At 41.7% G+C, this 18661-nt stretch overlaps 1 protein-coding gene across 2 annotated transcripts in view; it reads left to right on the forward strand.

Moving 5' to 3' along the window:
- The window catches only part of nrp2a (neuropilin 2a), a 68170-nt gene extending 50524 nt beyond the window's left edge, over nucleotides 1-17646 (forward strand). Inside the window, exons 12-18 of one of the 2 annotated variants that reach the window (XM_008427464.2) lie at nucleotides 133-213; nucleotides 341-445; nucleotides 5089-5354; nucleotides 5750-5846; nucleotides 7785-7817; nucleotides 14146-14202; nucleotides 14884-17646. In XM_008427464.2, the coding sequence (XP_008425686.1) occupies nucleotides 133-213; nucleotides 341-445; nucleotides 5089-5354; nucleotides 5750-5846; nucleotides 7785-7817; nucleotides 14146-14202; nucleotides 14884-15191 (947 nt within the window). In that variant the 3' untranslated portion in view covers nucleotides 15192-17646. Of the gene's footprint in view, nucleotides 1-132; nucleotides 214-340; nucleotides 446-5088; nucleotides 5355-5749; nucleotides 5847-7784; nucleotides 7818-9926; nucleotides 12781-14145; nucleotides 14203-14883 lie in introns of those variants that run through there. The other variant, XM_008427472.2, reaches the window with a different exon arrangement.
- Nucleotides 17647-18661: the final 1015 nt, after the last annotated feature.

Genomic DNA, 18661 nt, shown 5'->3' on the forward strand with positions numbered 1-18661 from the left:
TTTAGTAGTTAGCATGATCAGTGACCACAGGGTTCTCCAGGTCTGAGTTCTGACTTTTCAGATTAGAAAAATTTTAGATTGTTTCTGTACTTAACCATCCTGACCAGAGTTACGGTTTGTGTTTTTCTGCAGAAATCAGCACTCCAACTATGACCACAACTACGACCACGACTCCTACCCCGGAAACCACCACAGTCCTCAACACGACTACAGGTAAAAAGCACCCCACCTCGGATCATTCGTCGTTTAAGGAGGCTTGATTCAATGGTAATAAAGGTCATTTCACATTCCAACCTACTCTGTTCTTACCTTTTTTCTTCTGTACTCACTGTTTCAACAGCAGCCACCCCTCCTTCATCTCTTGGCATGTGTGACTTTGACCACGACCTGTGCGGATGGACACAGGACCCCGGCGCCTCACTGCTCTGGTCGAGGCGCAAACAATGTGAGTGGCCCCCCACGTTAACAACAGGGTACAATTTTGTGAATGAATGAGGGCAACGTGTTTAGAGTGAAATTGTAAGAGAGTCTGATAGTACTTTGTATTGAAAAGAGTGGAAAACAAAAATGCGCCAGCGGCGGATCTAATCTGTCGTTCAGCGCTTTAGCTCTTTGACAACATTTAATGCGCTTACATTCCCCTAAATACATTATTTCAGATCAACTCTAAATGCTAATTTACTTGGCTATTTTTGTAATACCATCCAGCTGGATAGTAAGAAAAAATACCATCCACCATGTAATTATTAAGCTTCATATCCGCAAAATAAACTGTCTTACTTACATTTGTTTGTAGCACCCATGAAATGTCATATTTATATTGTCTGTGAAGCATTATGACAATTAAAACTATGTCATTATGTCAGCCATGATATCGGTCATACTGATAGTGACAACCCTAATATTGGTGCAGTTAAGACATTTTTTCTTATCTATTTAAAGGCTTTCTCATTTCTTATTGCCAGTTATAGTGTAAATGGCTACAGTTAGTGTTATTTCACCCTCCATATTTATTAAGCTGTCTAGCTGAATGCATAGTTTATAAAAAAAAAAGAAAATCTGCATAACACCCACTGTTTTATGTTCCATCTTGTAATTCACCCCCTCTGGACTCTCTGACTGGTTAGCTAAATGACTCGGATTTCGCCTGCAGAGACTCGAGGGCTGAATGAATTTAGAAAACATGGCATCCCTTAAATGCATTTCAGTGTTTGATGATTTTCTACATCAGCTGAGAGCCTTTATGCATGCAGCTGCAGGGAGGATTTTATTTCTGTGGAGAAAATAGCACAAGCACAAATGCATTAAAGTTTATCAACTTCCGCGGGTAAAGACAAGATGCCATTTTCCACAATTAAATGGAGTCATTCTCCCACCGCGCCTTCATTGAGTCGCTTTTTCAATTTGATTAAAATAATTTTCTTAAATTGAAACCGGTCTAATTTAGCGACAGCATTGTCTGCCAGCCGTGCTGCTCGCCAAGGGTGCTGAAATGAAAATGAAGCGGGGGAATCAGAGGGAAACAGACGCCGCGGATGTGTCGGGCATGTATATACGTCCTCATATGTGACAAACAGGCTTACGGTGTCAACAAAGCTCCACAGGAAGAGGTTAGGACCCAGTAGCTGTAATTAAGGTCCGAAGAAGAGCAATCATTCCCAACTGTTACATTAGCCCCACCTTTCATGATGCTGTGGAGAGCTGCATCTATTTAGTCATTCCCTGCAGAAGTGACATTCTTCCTTATGCACAAGCAATGATCAAATGTGTGGGTTATGGTGTGATATTCAAAGCTACAGAAGAGGATTCCCTCTGGGATAGGGAAGGATACGGCACCAGCCGTTTATTTATTTATTTTTTTACCTTCTGAAGCACCTCACTACAGCTGAATAACTATTTTGACCTTGCATTTGATTGCTTAGATATTTAAAATCTTAAATATGTACAGGTCTTACTTTACGTTTATTAGCTGTTTAAATTTGTGCGTTTGAGTTTCCCTCGTCCTTTATTTTGGATTTTGATTGTTTGCCTTTTAGAAATGTGCGAACAACGGCCATCCGTTCCATGAGCTGTAGAGGAATTTGGACTTTATTAAACTCTGACGAAGCTACGTAGGAAACAACCTTGTTGAAAGGAAATTAAAATGATCCCTTGAACATTCCTGCAAAACCCCTGAAAGTATTCTCTTCCCAAAAATTGCTATAAACCAAACTATTGTTGGGTTTTGACTTTCAGTTCCTTTGGGTTGGAAAAATGGTATACACTATTTACCAAGCTTTATGTTGCTGTGGAAAATAGCTGTTTCAGCAGCTATTATAAATTTTGACTGTATAATTTGTACTGTGTTTGAAGGAATTGAAGGCGGGTACATAAATGCAGAAATATCAATATTAACTATCTTTTTATAATCTTAGTAGCCTTTACAAGCTCCTAAAATTCTTTAATTTAACTTACTGAAACCTTTCGCAATTCACTTTTCCAGCATCTTGCTGAACGGACTTTAACCTGCCGTATTTTTGAAATATTAACCTTTTAAAAACCTGATACACCTCGATACCAGTAACGATCCTACGCCTAATCCCGCCGCTCCTGAAGCGTGATCTGTTTGGCTTCAGCAGAGGGCTTCAAAGCAGCTTCTTTCATCACAGCCAGATCGCAAAGGGTTGCATAGATTAAGCCAAGTTGCGCCTTTTATGTTTTAAGTATCATTTCCAGCCATTCTGACACGCCTTTGATTTTCCTCCTAATGTCAAAGGTCAGAAATCTCAGCCAGAACAGGATCATTATTTCACCGCTATCAAATCACTGTTTAATCCTCGGCAGAGCTCGTTTTTCCCTCGTGACCCAGAAGCCACAAACTTGTCACCTCTTGACCTCAGACGTGAAACCAGTAATAAAGCCAGAATTAGCCACCATGGACTTATAAGATTATTGTTGGCTTTAGATGCTTTCCTGATGAAAATGTGGCAACTAAGCTCTACAAATTCACTTGTCGTTTGCCTCCTGTGGCAGCAGAAAAATAGTAAAATAGATGATTAATGCTCGGTGGTTTGTAGGTCTGATTAGCACACCACTTTCCCCCAGGTCTGGAAAAGCAGCAGGATAGCAGTGAGTTGGGTCACTGTGACAGCAGTGGATAAGTTGGTTAAAAAAGTGAAATCCAACAAATTTTCGGACTAAAGTCATCTTTTTACACTGGATTATATGCGAGGGTTTCAGAGTAAAATGGATTAAATACAAATGCATGCTAAAGTTTTTAGGTTGTATTTGTAAAAAAAATAATAATAATAATAAAAAATATTTAGAACTAGCTATCATTTCACTGTCACCAAAAATAACAAGTGTAAAGAAAAAAAAAGTAAATTTTTGTAAAAAAAAAACAACAACAAAAAAAACTTATGAATTCCAATGCTAGGAGTCACAAGAATGTGGTGGTGTTGGGGGGAGTTGATGTAAGAGGTTTCAAATCCTTTGTAGAGCACTAAATATTCTTCAAGTTCAGCAAAGACTGCACTCACACACAATCATTCCTGAGTCGCGATGGGCCATGGGAGATACTGTCACAGTCACAGTGTGGAAAGTGTCACAGACAGGCGACTCTGACCGTATGGCGGGAGTGGGGGCCTGTCAGATTCGAGACAGATTTGTTCCCTCCAGATACAACTTGTGTGATCCGATGGAAAACCCACACACCCACACAGCCACTCAGGAAAAGGTCCAGTCCGAATCGGCGGAGTCGCGCTTCAACCTGAGCTGAATAATACAGGCTATTAGTCTCTGCTGTGCAGCAAGCGGTGGAAACTAACACATTCAGGCAGATCCTATAATCTGCTGTTATGCTCGTGATTCTTTTTCTGGCCCTGAAGGACTCCTGCAGCATATACACAGTTTGTTTGTGACGAAGCAGGTGATTTAATGTGCAGATTGTTGATGCTGGACATTTTCCCACCGGGCCCACTTAGGAAATTCTTCACAGAGTAACTCTCTCTCTCTCTCTTTCTCTCTCTCTCTCTCTCTCTCGTTCTCTCACACTCGCATTTGCACTCAATCTCTTTCTCATACAGTCGGCTCGCTTGTCTTTCACAATGCAGTTTGTGCCGGCGTCGAATTTGCAAACTAAACATCCTCTGGTGTAAACAAATTTAGTACCGTGCTTTTTGTCGAGACGTTTTTAGTTTTTTTTTTTTTTTAGTCGCTAAAGGAATTACCTGAGAGGGGAATGAAGAGGAATGGGCCGTGATACTTCACATGTGAATGGCCTTCTTGTTAGGACCTATTCTTCGGTGTGTTTATATTTGTCATATCCCTATTGTTCTGTGCGACCATTGTGCAGCAGGGATCCCGTTCCTGTGAGCAATCAGTGATTAGCTCGGGTTTTTTTTTTTTTTTTTTTTTTTTTTTTTTTGTTCAAGGGTCAGGTTGGATGGAAATGAACACTCCAGCCTCACACAATGCTGGCATAAACCATACAGCCAATCAGATTAGAGTTAAAATACTTAAACACAGCTTCTTGCAAAAGGAAACAAATCGGGCTGGGTCATAAGGTTTAAAAATAACATYTTTCATGCCACGTCCGATTATAATTATTTTTTGTTTCTCACTTTCCTTTTACAGAAAGAGTGATTTTTATTTRCGTCGTCCTTTCTGTGAGTTGCACAGTAGCACAGTAAAGATGCAATTTTAACAGAAGAAAACCTTAAAATTACAACAACAAAAAAAGTTTTTTTAATGGAAAAAAAAAAGCTTGAATAATTAATTTGCCGTTTTCTTTGGTTGGAGTTCTCATAAAACTATTGATTCATTCTCCTAATATTACAACTTTGTACTGGTATATTAAGACTGTATTTACATATTATTTGAATTTTATTGGTTAGTCTCGTAAAAAAAAACAAAAAAACATTTCAACTTAGACTGACCCTTATATTTTGTTGTAGAATGCATTGGTGAAAAAAAAATATCTGKATTTTCTCAAAATTAAGTCTTTACTAGTCAAAGATTCAATCAATCAACAAAATTTATTTGTCCCCCAGCTCTCGTTTAAGGGGTGTGAATACATTTGCTGTAAATCTCAACTTTCTACCATTCCAGCGTTGAACAATTACCTGTACCTGGACGTAAGCCTGAAGAACCTGGAGCAGCGCGCTCGCCTCGTGAGCCCCGTGGTGCCGGCCAACGCCGGACCCCTCTGCCTCCTGTTCTCCTACCAGATGTGGGGGGATTCCCAGGGCAACCTGAATGTGTTTCTGCGGGACGACCTTAATGACGAGGTCCTCCTGTGGTCGCTCCGYGACAACCACACCACGATCTGGAAAGAAGGCCGGACCATCGTGCCACGCTCCCCAAAAGAATTCCAGGTAGAAAATGGTTGCATTTACAGATTAATAACAAAATAAATAAATAAATAAAAACACAGAGTCAGATTCGTTCTTTGGGAGTCAGGTTTAACTTTAAAAAGTACACAGAGAAAAGTATTTTCTCTGCCGGCTGCTTGGTTGTTTGTTCTCATGCATATGTCAGAGACATCACAAGAAGTTAATGTTCTCATAAAAAAGTAAGCATAAGTAGCTTGCAGTAAACTAAACCATGATTGCAAGTGCTGAGTGCAACCAGGTTCATATTAACTTTTTATCCTCCCTCCTCCTGTTTGTCCCTATTCTCAACTTGCTTCCGCCCCCTGCGCCGCCTTACCTTCATCTTGTCTTCTGTCTCATGCATTCTTCTGCTTCTCCTTTTCTTTTCTGGCTGCCAGGTTGTGATAGAGGGTTTCTTTCATCACAGTACCAGAGGACACATCTGGATAGACAACCTCCACATGAGTGCGAGCTCCCCTCTGAAAGAGTGCACAGGTACGTCGCATAATGCTGCAGCTTGCCAAAATGGATTTTTATATATAGAACGGAACATGCAAACCATCAACACATCCATCATCGCTCACTCTGGTTGCCGTATCTTTGCAAAGTATTCATATTTTTTTTCATGTTACAACCACAAACTTTTTTTATTTTGTTCTATTTTATTGGTATTTAGTGTGATGAGCCAACAAAAGTAGAGCATAAATGTGAAGTAGAAGGAAATAAACATTTTTTTTTTTTTTTTTGGCAACTACAAATTTGAAAGATGAAAAACCTGCAGTACGCCTACTCTTAAGGACTAAAATTGCCTCTATCATGCATTAAAACGTTATAGTCAAAGTCCAGACCTAAATCCAGTTTAGAAATTTCTGGCAATTTAAAACCRATGCTTTGTCTGGGCAGCATGGGAGACATAACCCTAAAATCCTGCAGTGCTGTACAGGTGCTTTTTACACAGTATCCACTAAATCCACATGCATGCMACACTTTTCAGATTTATATTTGAAAACAAAAATAACCATACAAGATTTTGATTCTATTTTATAATTATTTACCCACTTTATGGCATAAAATCTCAATAAGGCCCTTTAATGGAAGTTCTTATGCAAAGTTGCTGTGCGAAAACATTTTAGCYGCAAGGTCCTTGAACATTGATGCACGTGAGGAGGTAAACGCTTCAAACTCTAATCCTCCCCTCCACATTCCAGCTTTTGGAGATCGAAGAGCCCACCAACTGTAGAGATAAAACGAAGGGGAGGGGGGGGGGAGAAAAAGGGGAGGGAGGGACGTCGTTTACTTCCTCACCAAAAAGAAAAGAAGAATAGGAAAAGTAGGCCATAAATGCCCCATGGGTCTTGAAGATGCTAATCTATGTTTCATTAGATTTTTCCCCTTCCTCTCTACTCCATCCATCTCTCTCGCTCCTGTCGTATTTTGTAAACAAAGCTTTTCCCGAACCGTCAGAGGGAATTACTAGTGAGGCTGTTTCCCAAGCAAGCTCTGGGAGTGCAGGGCGTGAGTCGAGCCCAAGCATAGCCTACTTAATCTGGCCCAAGCGGGGGCTTCAGAGAGGGTCTTAAACAGATCAGAGACCAAGCTGCAGGTTCAAAGCCAAACCCCAGCCATCATCTCTTTGGAGCTGGCTTCGCAGGTGGACTAGTGTGTAATTAAAAGAAAATGCGCCTGGGTTTTTTTTTTTATTTGGATGTTTTTCCCTGCACTTTCCGACATTTTTTGTGTTTATAAATGTTTCGCGAGAGTCCTGAGAGACCCTATGTTGCTCTGCAGCTTGGAAGGCGAAGATGACAGCCCTGCCTTCACATCTCCCCCTCCTGTTTTTGCCTACTTCCTCCTACCACTCCCATGGCATGCTGGGATGTTTCTTATCAAGCAACACAGTTGAGTTTTTCACAGCGCGTTTGTGTTCCCGCCAAAAAAAAAAAAAAAAAGACTCTCGTTCCCGAGTTGTTTTCCCCTCGTTCCTTCTCTTTTAACCGCCCTCCCTTCAACACACGCACACACACACAATCAAACACTCTCTGAGACGCGCATGCAGCGCCTCTTTTTTTCTGTTTGCATTCCACACAATCAAAGTGAAGGTTCTGCTCTGTTAGTTTACAGCCACCCAGAACCTCCAAGCCTTCCCCAGTGTTGCTGGGAGTCCACCAGTAAGCACATTCATGTAGCCCACACACACACACACACACACACACACACACAAACACACACACACACACACCTTCTCACAACCAAACTCATGTCATGTAAGGAATTGCATTCCTCCCAAAAAGCTCAGTAAATGCCATTATTCACTTTAGATATCAGGGAAATTTCATTTAGATAGTCTTGTGACATTTCTGTGACATTTTTCCGTCATATTAATAGATTCTCCTCTTCTGTTCTTGTCTGAATCTTGTCTCCCTGTCCTCATAGAACCCTTCTCGGCGTTTTCTCCAGAAAACCCAGGTGAGTTTGGCTTTTATAAGGATGTCACTTCCTAAATGTGGTCTTGCTTCCTGCCCGTCAGTATGCATCAACCCAGGGGAGAAGGGGGGGGGGTTCTCGCTTTGATTGTCAAAACTGCAAAACGAAAGATTACAGTGCCTTCCAGTTTTGTCACACTACAACCAAAAAACTTCAATGAATCTTATTTGGATTTTAAGTAACAGAGCAACACAAAGTAGAGCAGAAATGTGAAATAGAAGGAAAATACTTAAGTCTCTAGATGCCCAAGGCTGGTAGTCACACATCCTGAAACACTTGCAACTAATACAAAGTGTTGACACAGAGAAGGTCAATACAAACACATAAGATTTTTAATGACTATATTCCACTTTGTATTGGTCTGGCACATCAAATCCCAATAAAATTCATTGACCTTTGTGGTTGAAATGTGACAAAATGTGGAAAAGTCAAAAGAGTGCGAGTACTTTCTGCAATGACGCCTAAAAGCTTTCCTTCACTGACGATGTTAAATTTGCCGGAGCTGACCAGACTAAACCGCATTCCTTTTTATCATCAGCCAGCATGAAGAACTCTCTAAACCTCCTACTAAAATGAAAACAATCACATTTGCAAAAACACAATTTCAGTCTAAAAGTCAAGGCAAGTTGCATAGTAGGTTAGTTTTGTCACCAACAAAGAATTGGTCTCAAACTCTGTGTGCAAGGCAAGCTAAATCAAACCAACCTCATGCAGTCAGGTATTTGAAAAGAGCTTCGTTCTCCCCGGTCTAGTCTGCAGGATACAGCCTGAAGGGATTTAATAACTCCATGCCTCATGAAAAATGTTTAGAGCATCCAAGGAGGTGGGGATGGGATGGGGCAGGGATGGGGTGGGGGTTCGGGGGGGGCTCTTTGTGATTGATGCAAGTGTTTCAGCATCTCATAATGCCCTCCACTAAGATGCAGGCTTGTCTGGGGGGTTTTATTGCAGAATGTGATGCGTGTGCACTTCCCTGGCTTTCGCACTCCCACGCAAAATCCCCTAACCCTCGACGAACGCACACGAGCGCTGGCGTTGACATCGACGCACGCGGCGGTTTTCCCGGCGGAAAGCAATCAGATAGAGTGACTGAGCAGCACCGAGCGTGGGTCCCTCCACTCCGTTACGTCTGATGAGTGTGTGCGGTGTGAAGTAGCGGGATCACGCACCATTTCCCTCCCTGTAATTATGTGACACGGTCCAAAAATCAGGAAGTATTGAGCTCTGCTTCCCCCGTCCCTAGTTCGGTGTGAGATTTCACACAGTTCATGTGGGTGCTAATTTATTCATATTCCCCAAATCTCATCTGGGTTTTATTTCAGCTGTATTTTAAAGGAGCATACAAGCTTCTTGGAAGACGCTTAGTTTGTTCTTACCAAGAATTTAAGGAAGGAGAGGTTGGCGCCAGGGGAAGAAGCAGAGAGGATCTGTGGAGATAGTCTCTAAGGAGACAGCCCTTGGCTTTGAGGAGGAGAGGACCGGCCAGGATGGCTGATGAATGTGAAGAAGCCGAGACAAGAGAACAGGATAATTTACGAACTTGGGACAAATCAACCAACACGAGCCAGCTAAATAATTGGTTGTTCCACTGATTCCTGCATGGCTCCAAAGGCTTTATGTGGCATCCCGTGCCAGTGTGAAACAGGAAGAGGAAGCTCCTTAATTCAATGTGTGTGATTGCTTGTATAACTAATAGTTGTGGCTTCAGTTCACACCAAGTAAAATCACTGCAGCTTCAAAATGACTTGCCTGCATTGCATCTGCCTGAATCAGCTATTGGACTGGTGTCAACCTAAATCTCTTGATGATCTTGGTGTGAAAAGTTGTCCTCAAACTGCAACCCCAGCTCCATGACGGAAGTAAATGCTTTAATGTTTTAATTTCTTTTTTTTTATTTATGGCACTGAGGATTTGTTTTATTCTTTGCAACTGGCATGCTTGTGCATGCTCAAATGAGATGCACGCCTGCTGTTTGTGAGCTAAGAGATGAAAAAAAAGAACATGAAGCAGCAAATTAAATGCAGAAAATAAACAAAAAAATGCCACTCCTCTCTTTTCCCATTGGCCAATTACTCTGTATTTCTTCACCAGGGGGAGGCGTTCCTGTGCCTCCCTTGCCCATCCACTGGTATTACATTATGGCCGCCGGAGGCGCCCTGCTTTTCCTGGCGGTAGCCATCTTGGTCAGAGCCCTCTGTTGCTGTCGACAACACCTGGCCACCAAGAAGAACCAGCTCTCCGTGGCCTATCACAGCTCCTCACAGTGCTTCCAGTACTCTAACTGGTCCACCAGTATGGCCACCCCAGGGGTGGAGCCAGTCCTGACAGTGAGGCTGGACAGCCGGGACCGACACCGCACCCTCTGCTAAAAACAGAAACACTTAGCTTATTGCACCAGTTAGCCGTCTGGATGCCAACTTGTGATGTCCGTGGAAGTGCTGCAAAGACCGACAGACCCACTCCTGTTTACAGCTACTATGCTACCATGGTGATGGTGACACTAAAGTGAAAATTTGCAAAGAAACACTCTGCACCTTTGTTTCATAAAGGAGTTTGCTCTTGACATTATCACGCCGCGCTGCCCCCGATGAGAGGGACGAAGTTATTTTTCTCGAACAGCTTGATTCGGACCATTTAACAGCGTCTGGCTCCCTCGTAACCCTGACAGTCTGCCTGGAACGACCCCAGCATGGACTCAGACAAAGACATGTGCGGCTGTGGGTAGATGGGGGGGGGAGAGGTCGAGCCAGCCAGAGCTGCCAAACAGCAAGGCTAAAACAAGACCCAAGAGACACAAAAAGGGGAGAAAACTGTTAGGCTGAGACACATCTACTGTGCTGTGGCTGTGGAAATGATCTGGCAAGCCGGGAAAAAACACTGCTCATGGTGTCTCTGTATTAACAACGCAGGATAGCCTGCGACGCAACTCATGCCAACGTGGAGGGCGTTGCAGCACCGGATGGAAAGGAAGAAAATATGCTTCCATTGATCTTTCAAACACAGCATGTGCACATTTAAAACCAAAAAGAATGCAAATCCATCATACTTAAATCCCTGCATCGCAAAACGGAGATAACCAGCTTGTTTGATTGAGCGGCTCATCCTCTCCCGATAAAGGCATCAGTCGGTGATGGATGCAGCCGTCCTCAGTGTTTAGTGTTTTCATCCTGACTCTCTGGTGTAATAAAGCACGTTGTTCCACTCCCACTCGTGCTCCTTACCACCCACTCCGGTTGTTGCCCCCCCCCAGTGTCACCCCCCCTCATCTTCGAGCTGCCCAGATGAAAGCCTGCGCCAGGCCGAGCCTTGTCGTGTTTTTCAGTGCGAATATGTGCTTGTTGTTTTAAAGGGGGGTTGTAAATAGACACAGCTGTCGGCCATCACCACTTCTTACTTGATTTATGCTCCTACAAATCCCACAATGCCGCAGGACCATCTGGAGGCCATAAGCGTAGTGTTTTGCAGTGTATAAGTGCAGCCTTGAAAGAGAACTTCAGGATATTTTGACTTCCAGTGGACAGAACTACAGGGTTTCGACACAAAATACGCGTTTCCGGACTTTATTCTCAGTCATGTTGTGTTATCAATTCATCCATCCATCCCATGTTTAAATTTGATATCTGTAGGAATGTCCGTCATAAATTTGTAGTTCAGTTTTTTTTTTAGTTAAAAATTAAAAATAACTTAAAACTCAGATGGGAAAAGTCCTGAATTATGACATGAAAAACATGCAGGAACCCTGGACTCAGCTATTATGCTTGGTTTCTTTTGTGCCATAAGACGCTATCAAAGACTGCAGATGCACTTTCTCCAGGTAGTAAACGGGCCAGTGTCCTTTATGTTTTCAAACTGAAACAGCTAATTCAAATGGCCTTAGCATGTCATAAAGTTCTGCAGAGGGCTTCCCATACATTTACATTTATGGACTCTGGCTTTGGATGCCACTGGCTTAACACAACAATAATAAAAAATATATTGTTTATTAGCAATTTTGCAAAAAATGGGCCTGACTGGCGCCAATTTTCCCATCAGTTGCTCCAGAGCTTATAGGCTTTGACCTACGCTCAGATGGTTTGAATGAAATTGAAGTGTTTGCTCTGCAGCTTAATGGGGCACTCTGGGTCTGTCAAAACTGCAAAAACCCATCACCTCCTACCCACACCTCAGCAGAATACACCTCAGTCTGTTGACAAAACTACAAAGGTGCACTTTTTATTCCTCTGCTGTGGAGGAAAACTGTTTTTGGCACACTCTTACTTTGTGCTTTTAAATCAACTTGAGAAGAGAGGGACTGGACACCTTACTCAATCCATCCCGACACCATTACCCACCAAGCTTCTAATAGCAGTAATTAGTTAATGGACGGATAACATTTATTAAGGCTGCGGTAAGCACTTTTTCCTCCCATCTGCTGCGCCTCCGTCACCCGGTTCGTTGCCAACCTCCGTTGTCCTGGCAACCGTGTTAATAATGCCATCGGCCATCAAAGACCTCTAGATCTAGTCGTATCCCTTGCCAAGCAGCTACTCCCACTCCTGAACACTCGCCAAGAGCAGCAAACACAGATAGACACAAAGAAACAAAGTTAGAAACTCAACCAAAGTGCTGCTTCTATTAGTAGTTTACTCGTGTTCCAATTCAGACATTGGCATCAGGTCTAAGTTCAGGCCACCTGCCATGTAAAAGAGTACAGCAGGCATAAGCACTACTTTGTTGACTGTGAACGTTGCCAATTTTTTTTTCTTTCTTTCTTTAATCGTCAAATGCACCGCTCTTAACCTTGACAGCAATGATTTCAACATTGATATTGTGTTTTGACTTGTCCTGGCACAGAATGAGCAGTCTTATACAATCTTTATCAAATGTGATGACTGTGTGTTTGACAGGAATGTATCTTAATAAACTTTCTCTATAAATAAAGTCATATTTTTCTATTTTAAAAGCATACATTTGTCTGTTTTATCTTCTCATACCGGCAAAAAAAAATAAAATAATGTGTAGGTGAATTTATTTGGTATATTTACAAGGGTACTGATTTGTTAAAAACATTATGGCACAACAAGCTAATTTTCACTTTTGATTGTTTATTCTTGTTGGCATAGGTATTGGAATGAAATGGAGCGAAAGACACAAAAGCCATGTCTGAAACCGTTCAGTTATTCACTTTATAGGTCTCTATATTGTACAGTAAAAGTAGGGGCCGGTCATTTTGCTTCTTTGTCATTTCATATTAAGTCATTTCAGAGTGTTTCAGGTTCAAGAAGGGAGGTTTATTATCAATCATACCAACCTTTGGAACCTTTGAAACCTACTTTGAGAACCAATTATTTTAATTTTCTATGGAATAGTGAAGTCCCACCTACTTGTGGTTCAGTATTTTGCTAATTCACTTACTTGAAGTTTGTTCTATAAACTGGAGTTTGCAAAGCAGCCAGTCTCCAAGAACAGAAATAAAGAAGACCGTAGCTATTAGCTTCAGTGGCAGTGCCAACATGTTTCCCACTGTGCCTATTGATTTATATTAAGGTATATTTGGTATTTGAGCTATTAAAGCAGGCAGTTATGTGCGTTTTTACAGTGGGTCTTGAAGATTTCAGTTTTTATGCAAATACCAGGGTCCACTGTATTAGGAAGTGGAGTCAGAAAATCTGAGATCAACTTCACAATGAAAAGACATATGGTGTAATGTGAAGTATTTAGAAAAATTAAACAATATACTCAACTTGCAGTGGACTAGGTCTGAGCATAAACAAATGCGGATAAAACAAGTGTATGAATCGGTAAAGGGACAAACTAAGCGGAAGTGCACAACAATTGAGCAAAGCACTAATGTATTGCTAATATTAGTATGGCAATGCACACTCTACTTAGATTTATTTGGGTACATGTTCCGATGTATCCTGCTAGTGTTTATTTGTTTGACACATGACCGGGAATATTTGGAGGGTAATTATACAGTACAATAGGTCTGGAGTGCTGCACCAAGGAGAAAAACAGCTGGCTTTGGGTGATGTGTGATGTTTTGTAACTTCTTTGTCAACTTCAGTGCCCTAGTTTTCTGTTTTCAAGATATTTTGATGGGTTCCGTCTTTTTTACTCTTACTGCCATGTTTCATCATATTCAGAGTTTTTGTGCCAATCAACAAAATAAAAAATCAAAGAATAAAGCTATCTGACACATATGTAACATTTTAACACAAGATCAGTTTTTATTCATTGGCATCGAGTTTTACAGGATTTCTTTTGTACAAGTGTGAAAAGTTAGTGTAAATTGATTTGCTGCTAAAGACCCCGTGCTTTTCTTTGACAGGTACCAGACACATTGGAGATGGGAGACTTTCCATGGGCAGAGACCCTCTTGGCAGTGGTAAGGCACATTATACACATGCCAAAATACACTCATCCAGGACTTTATTAGGTACACTTTGTTAATACGAGTTTGGACTCCCTTGTGCCTCAGGAACAGCTTTAATTTTTATATAGCATCACAAAGTTCCTGCTGATTTTTTTGGCTGCACATCGAGGATGCAAGTCTCCCGTTCCACTGCATGGATTAGTATCTAGTGTCTGTTAGTATGTTGAATTAATTACTCATTGTCCGGTTCAAGAATCCAGTTAGAGTTCTGATTTTAGCTTTCTGACATGATGCATGATCCTGCTGGAAATAGCCTTCAGCAGATGGGTACACTGTGGTCATAAAGGGGATTCACAAAGTCAGCAATAATAATGAGGCAAACTGTGGCTTATCTAAGTTAGTGTTGTCTTTCTATCTTGTAACATCAGTCTCTCCATTCTTCTTTGACATCAGAAGGGTTTTTTCTGTCCACTCAACCGTTGCATACTCTGCCTGTTCTCTTTTTCAAATCTGTAAACTGCAACAGTTCAAACTTCAGCAAGGTGTCTTCACCATGCCTACCAAGGGACTGGCTGGTTTCAAGTTGAGCAGGTGCACCTAATAAAGTGCCTGCCGAATGCATGAGTTGTTTACTGGCATTTTACTTTAGCAAATACCTTATTTTTCTCATCTGCTCTCCTCTGCCTGTCTTAGGTTTGCATATCCCAGAGTGGAACGTGCCCACGTCCCCATCATCTGATCCTCCAGTGACACACACCTCAGAAAAAGACAACTCGTGGCTATACACACTGGACCCCATCCTGGTCACAATCATCGTCATGAGCTCCCTGGGCGTCTTGCTCGGGGCAGTGTGCGCCGGCCTCCTCCTGTACTGCACGTGCTCCTACAGTGGACTCTCGTCACGATCCTCCACCACTCTGGAGAACTACAACTTCGAATTGTACGATGGCCTCAAGCACAAAGTCAAACTCAACCAGCAGCGCTGCTGCACTGAAGCATGAGTGAAGCGATGAGGAAAAGATACAGGCATTTTGTGAAAATCTCTCTCTATTTTCTTCATCTTTGCCAACTTTAGTGTTCCTCGGTGATGCAGGTCTCAGTGAGAACTTGTTTGGAAAACGCAGCACCGTCCAGTGTTGGCACTTGTTTCTGCAAATTCATCAACGACTGAGCGACCAGGGTTACCTCCATGGACCATGCAGGGACGATAGGCCTCAAACACTAAATATCAACACATATCAATTGCTGAATCCTGGGTCACGTAAAGAGAACTGCTTCTAAATGCGTCATAGATATGTCTAGTTTTGCAACTGGATACTGTAAACTACACGGACAGATTTGGATTCATTATGTTGGAAAGGTGGTAGGATAGGAATAAGATTAGAAAAGAGTATTTTTTGATCACCTGTGAACACAGTGACCTAGAACTTAGCTCCTTTGTAAGGCCCTTTGACTCTTTAGTTCCTGCTACGCATCATCCTCAGTTGGCCCTTTAGTTTCTTTCCCTCTGTGGTATTTTTAGTTGAGCTTCTACTCAATCACTTTGTTTTCTTTCGGGCCAGTTGCCAGTCCTGTGGTTAAAGATAAGTTGGGGAAAAAGAGGTGAAGAAAGTATATATAGATATATATGTATGTGTGGGTGTGTGTGTGTGCGTGTGTGTGGGTGTAAGTAGAGGTAGGGAGGGAAACATTCTTTTACTGACGGAAAGGTGTTGTTGTTAGATTTAGTTGTTACTGATTCTTGTCAAAGAGAAGGTCGTGTTTACATTGGCGGCAAATCAGAAAAGGTCAAGGAGATTTGGATGGTGCAACCTATGGATTGCTGGTTGGGGCAGAGACCGAAGAACCCTGAAGGAAGCGAATCAAACGAAAGAACGAACAAGACTGTGACTGACAGAGCACTCAAATTCCCCCGTGCTTCTCCCTCCCAGGAGCTATTGCTCGCTCTGTGCTTTCAAAAAACAAAAAGAACAAATGGGATCAGAAACAAACCAGAGACACATCCGATCAACAGAGCGACTGTGTGCCCAGATGCACAACAAGCCTTAAAAGCAAAGCATTGTGTGTGGAAATGCTGGGGGGGGGGGATAAAAAGGATTGTCGAGGCAACATCGAGACATTTTTACACGTGGACCTCAAAAGCCATGATTTAAAGGACCTATTCCATCTCTCCTCCAACACACACAAGCATCCACCTCAACTTATTGGTTAATGGTGGCCTACTTTGGGAATCTTTTCTTTTTTTTTATCACTGCATACCAAGGCAAGCTTTTTTTGTCATTGTTTTTTTTAATGTATTTGTTTTATGACATGGTTTTGAACCAGTCAGAGACTTGTAAGCCATGAGTAAGAGGACGAACAAGAACGATCTCAGCATTCATTCCTGAGCACATTAATACACAGACACCTCACTTGTGCAGTTGAATGCAGATATTTATGTACACTGCATAATCTTTTTCTCCATCGTCCAACAATAAATCCGACTAAACAGTCACTGTCATAAGACAGTTACCAAAAATTATTTCCAATGGCTAAATGCCAGAATAATGAGAAAGAAAATAATTTTTAAACTGTGTGACAATAGTTTGCTGAAATTTTGGCCTATAGCTCAAGACAGAACTGGTGAAACTGTCAGGTATGTAGGACGTCTTGATTCCATACAGCTTTTCAGCTCTGCCCACAATTTACTATGGGACTACGACACTCCAAAACATTTATTTTGTTGTCCTTAAGCCACTTTGTAACTAACTTGATGCTATGCTTAGCTTCAAGGCCAATCTCTAAACATTTTCACGTAATTTTCTTTAATCATAATACAATCTATTTTGTGAAGTGCACCAGTTCCTTCACTTCTGGATTTAACAACCTAATATGGTAAAAGTTAGTCAGACAACAATGAAAAGAAAGGTTGTGCACATTTTTACAACGTGTGTAAATATCTGGTTTCAACTGAATGTACTGTTGTATATACAGAACATTGAGTACACAATCAACCCGTAATGTTAGGACACACACATGCCTGTTTTTAAACACCCACTCCAGCTTAGAAATGAAATTCAATGGATTCACTGTAGAAGCGCACCCATCTCATTCACCCTCACCCTCGCCATCTTTCGTCCTCGGAGGCCCACATTGACGGACCCCACTGACTCTCTTCAAAGTGCCTTGGAGCCTCGGGGATCCAGCTTGCCTTTGGAGCCGGTATAAAATATACTCATTTGAAACTGACAGTGACAGTCACAGCGCCCTCTTCTGACTGGGAGGGCTACGAGGAAAAAACAAAAACAAAAAAAAAAACTTGAGAGGACAGGATTCCCCCACCCCGTTTTTTCGCACTACTAGGACTGCTGTTGTTGTTATTTTAAAGGGGTCTTTGTACAGAAATGCTCTTTTTATGATTGTTATTATAATTATTGTTATGATTATTTAATAAAGGATTTATACCATACTACAGAACGCACTGACCAAGACTGTATATAATAGGTTCTTCCTTTCTAATTACCAGCCAAGACTTTCAGCTAATCTTTCATTTTTAATTACAAAAGGGTTACACACMGGAACTCGCTGCTTTTCTGGGCAACATGCACATACATAGGAGCGTGTTGCCTGCCTGCCTGCTCCATTTGGCCTCTAATCTCCCCATGATGTCCCATTAGTCGGGACCTCTGGTGGCCCTCATTTAGGAGCTCCAACATCAAAGCTTTGAAGTGCCCGCCGTCTCCAAGACACACACTCTTACAGTGCGCAAGCAATTACACTGTTTCCCTTTTATACAGCTTGCTGGGTCTCCCACACACGGTTCAATTTATCTACATAAGCTTTCCTCACCTAAATACAAGCCCTATTTGCAAATGAAGCGCAGGCTGTGTGTTTTTGTTTGCTGTTAGTCCACTGTGACTGCCTAACTAAATGTGTACGGGACCAGATATTTGTGCTCAACGGAAATACATTTTGAATGTACTAAATGGGAAGCTCCAAGTTGCTTCTAAAAAGAATTTATACCCTCACATTTTCTCGCATTGCATTGTTAAACGTCAGTGCATATTTCTTGAAATATTGGTAGTGCAGTAATTGTAAAGTGGAAGAAAAATGACGCCTCAGAACAGTGCGCAATAAAAGCCGCGATCGAAGCCATAGCGTCGCTTTTGGGGGCTTGCATATTCATCGTTAGGAGTTTATTGTATTCGTGATAAAGAACCATTTTTGTCAGGATAATCTTACTTTTGTAAATTGCCAATTAATAATATGCTACTTACTTCAGGTCACTCTTCTACAGGTAAAACACTTATTAATGGGACAAATAGCAGTGATCTCTGCAACTCCTCCAGTAATCCTCGGCCTCTCTGATTATTTGCTCTTTTTTTGCCATGGCATGTCAAAAACAAAAYATGAAAACCATAATTTCGCCTCCACCGTAATTTGACAACATAGAAAAACATTGTATGAGTACTTTCACAAAGCCCCGTAGAAG

This window comes from Poecilia reticulata, linkage group LG2 (assembly GCF_000633615.1).
Source record: "Poecilia reticulata strain Guanapo linkage group LG2, Guppy_female_1.0+MT, whole genome shotgun sequence".
Classification (NCBI taxonomy): Eukaryota; Metazoa; Chordata; class Actinopteri; order Cyprinodontiformes; family Poeciliidae; genus Poecilia; species Poecilia reticulata.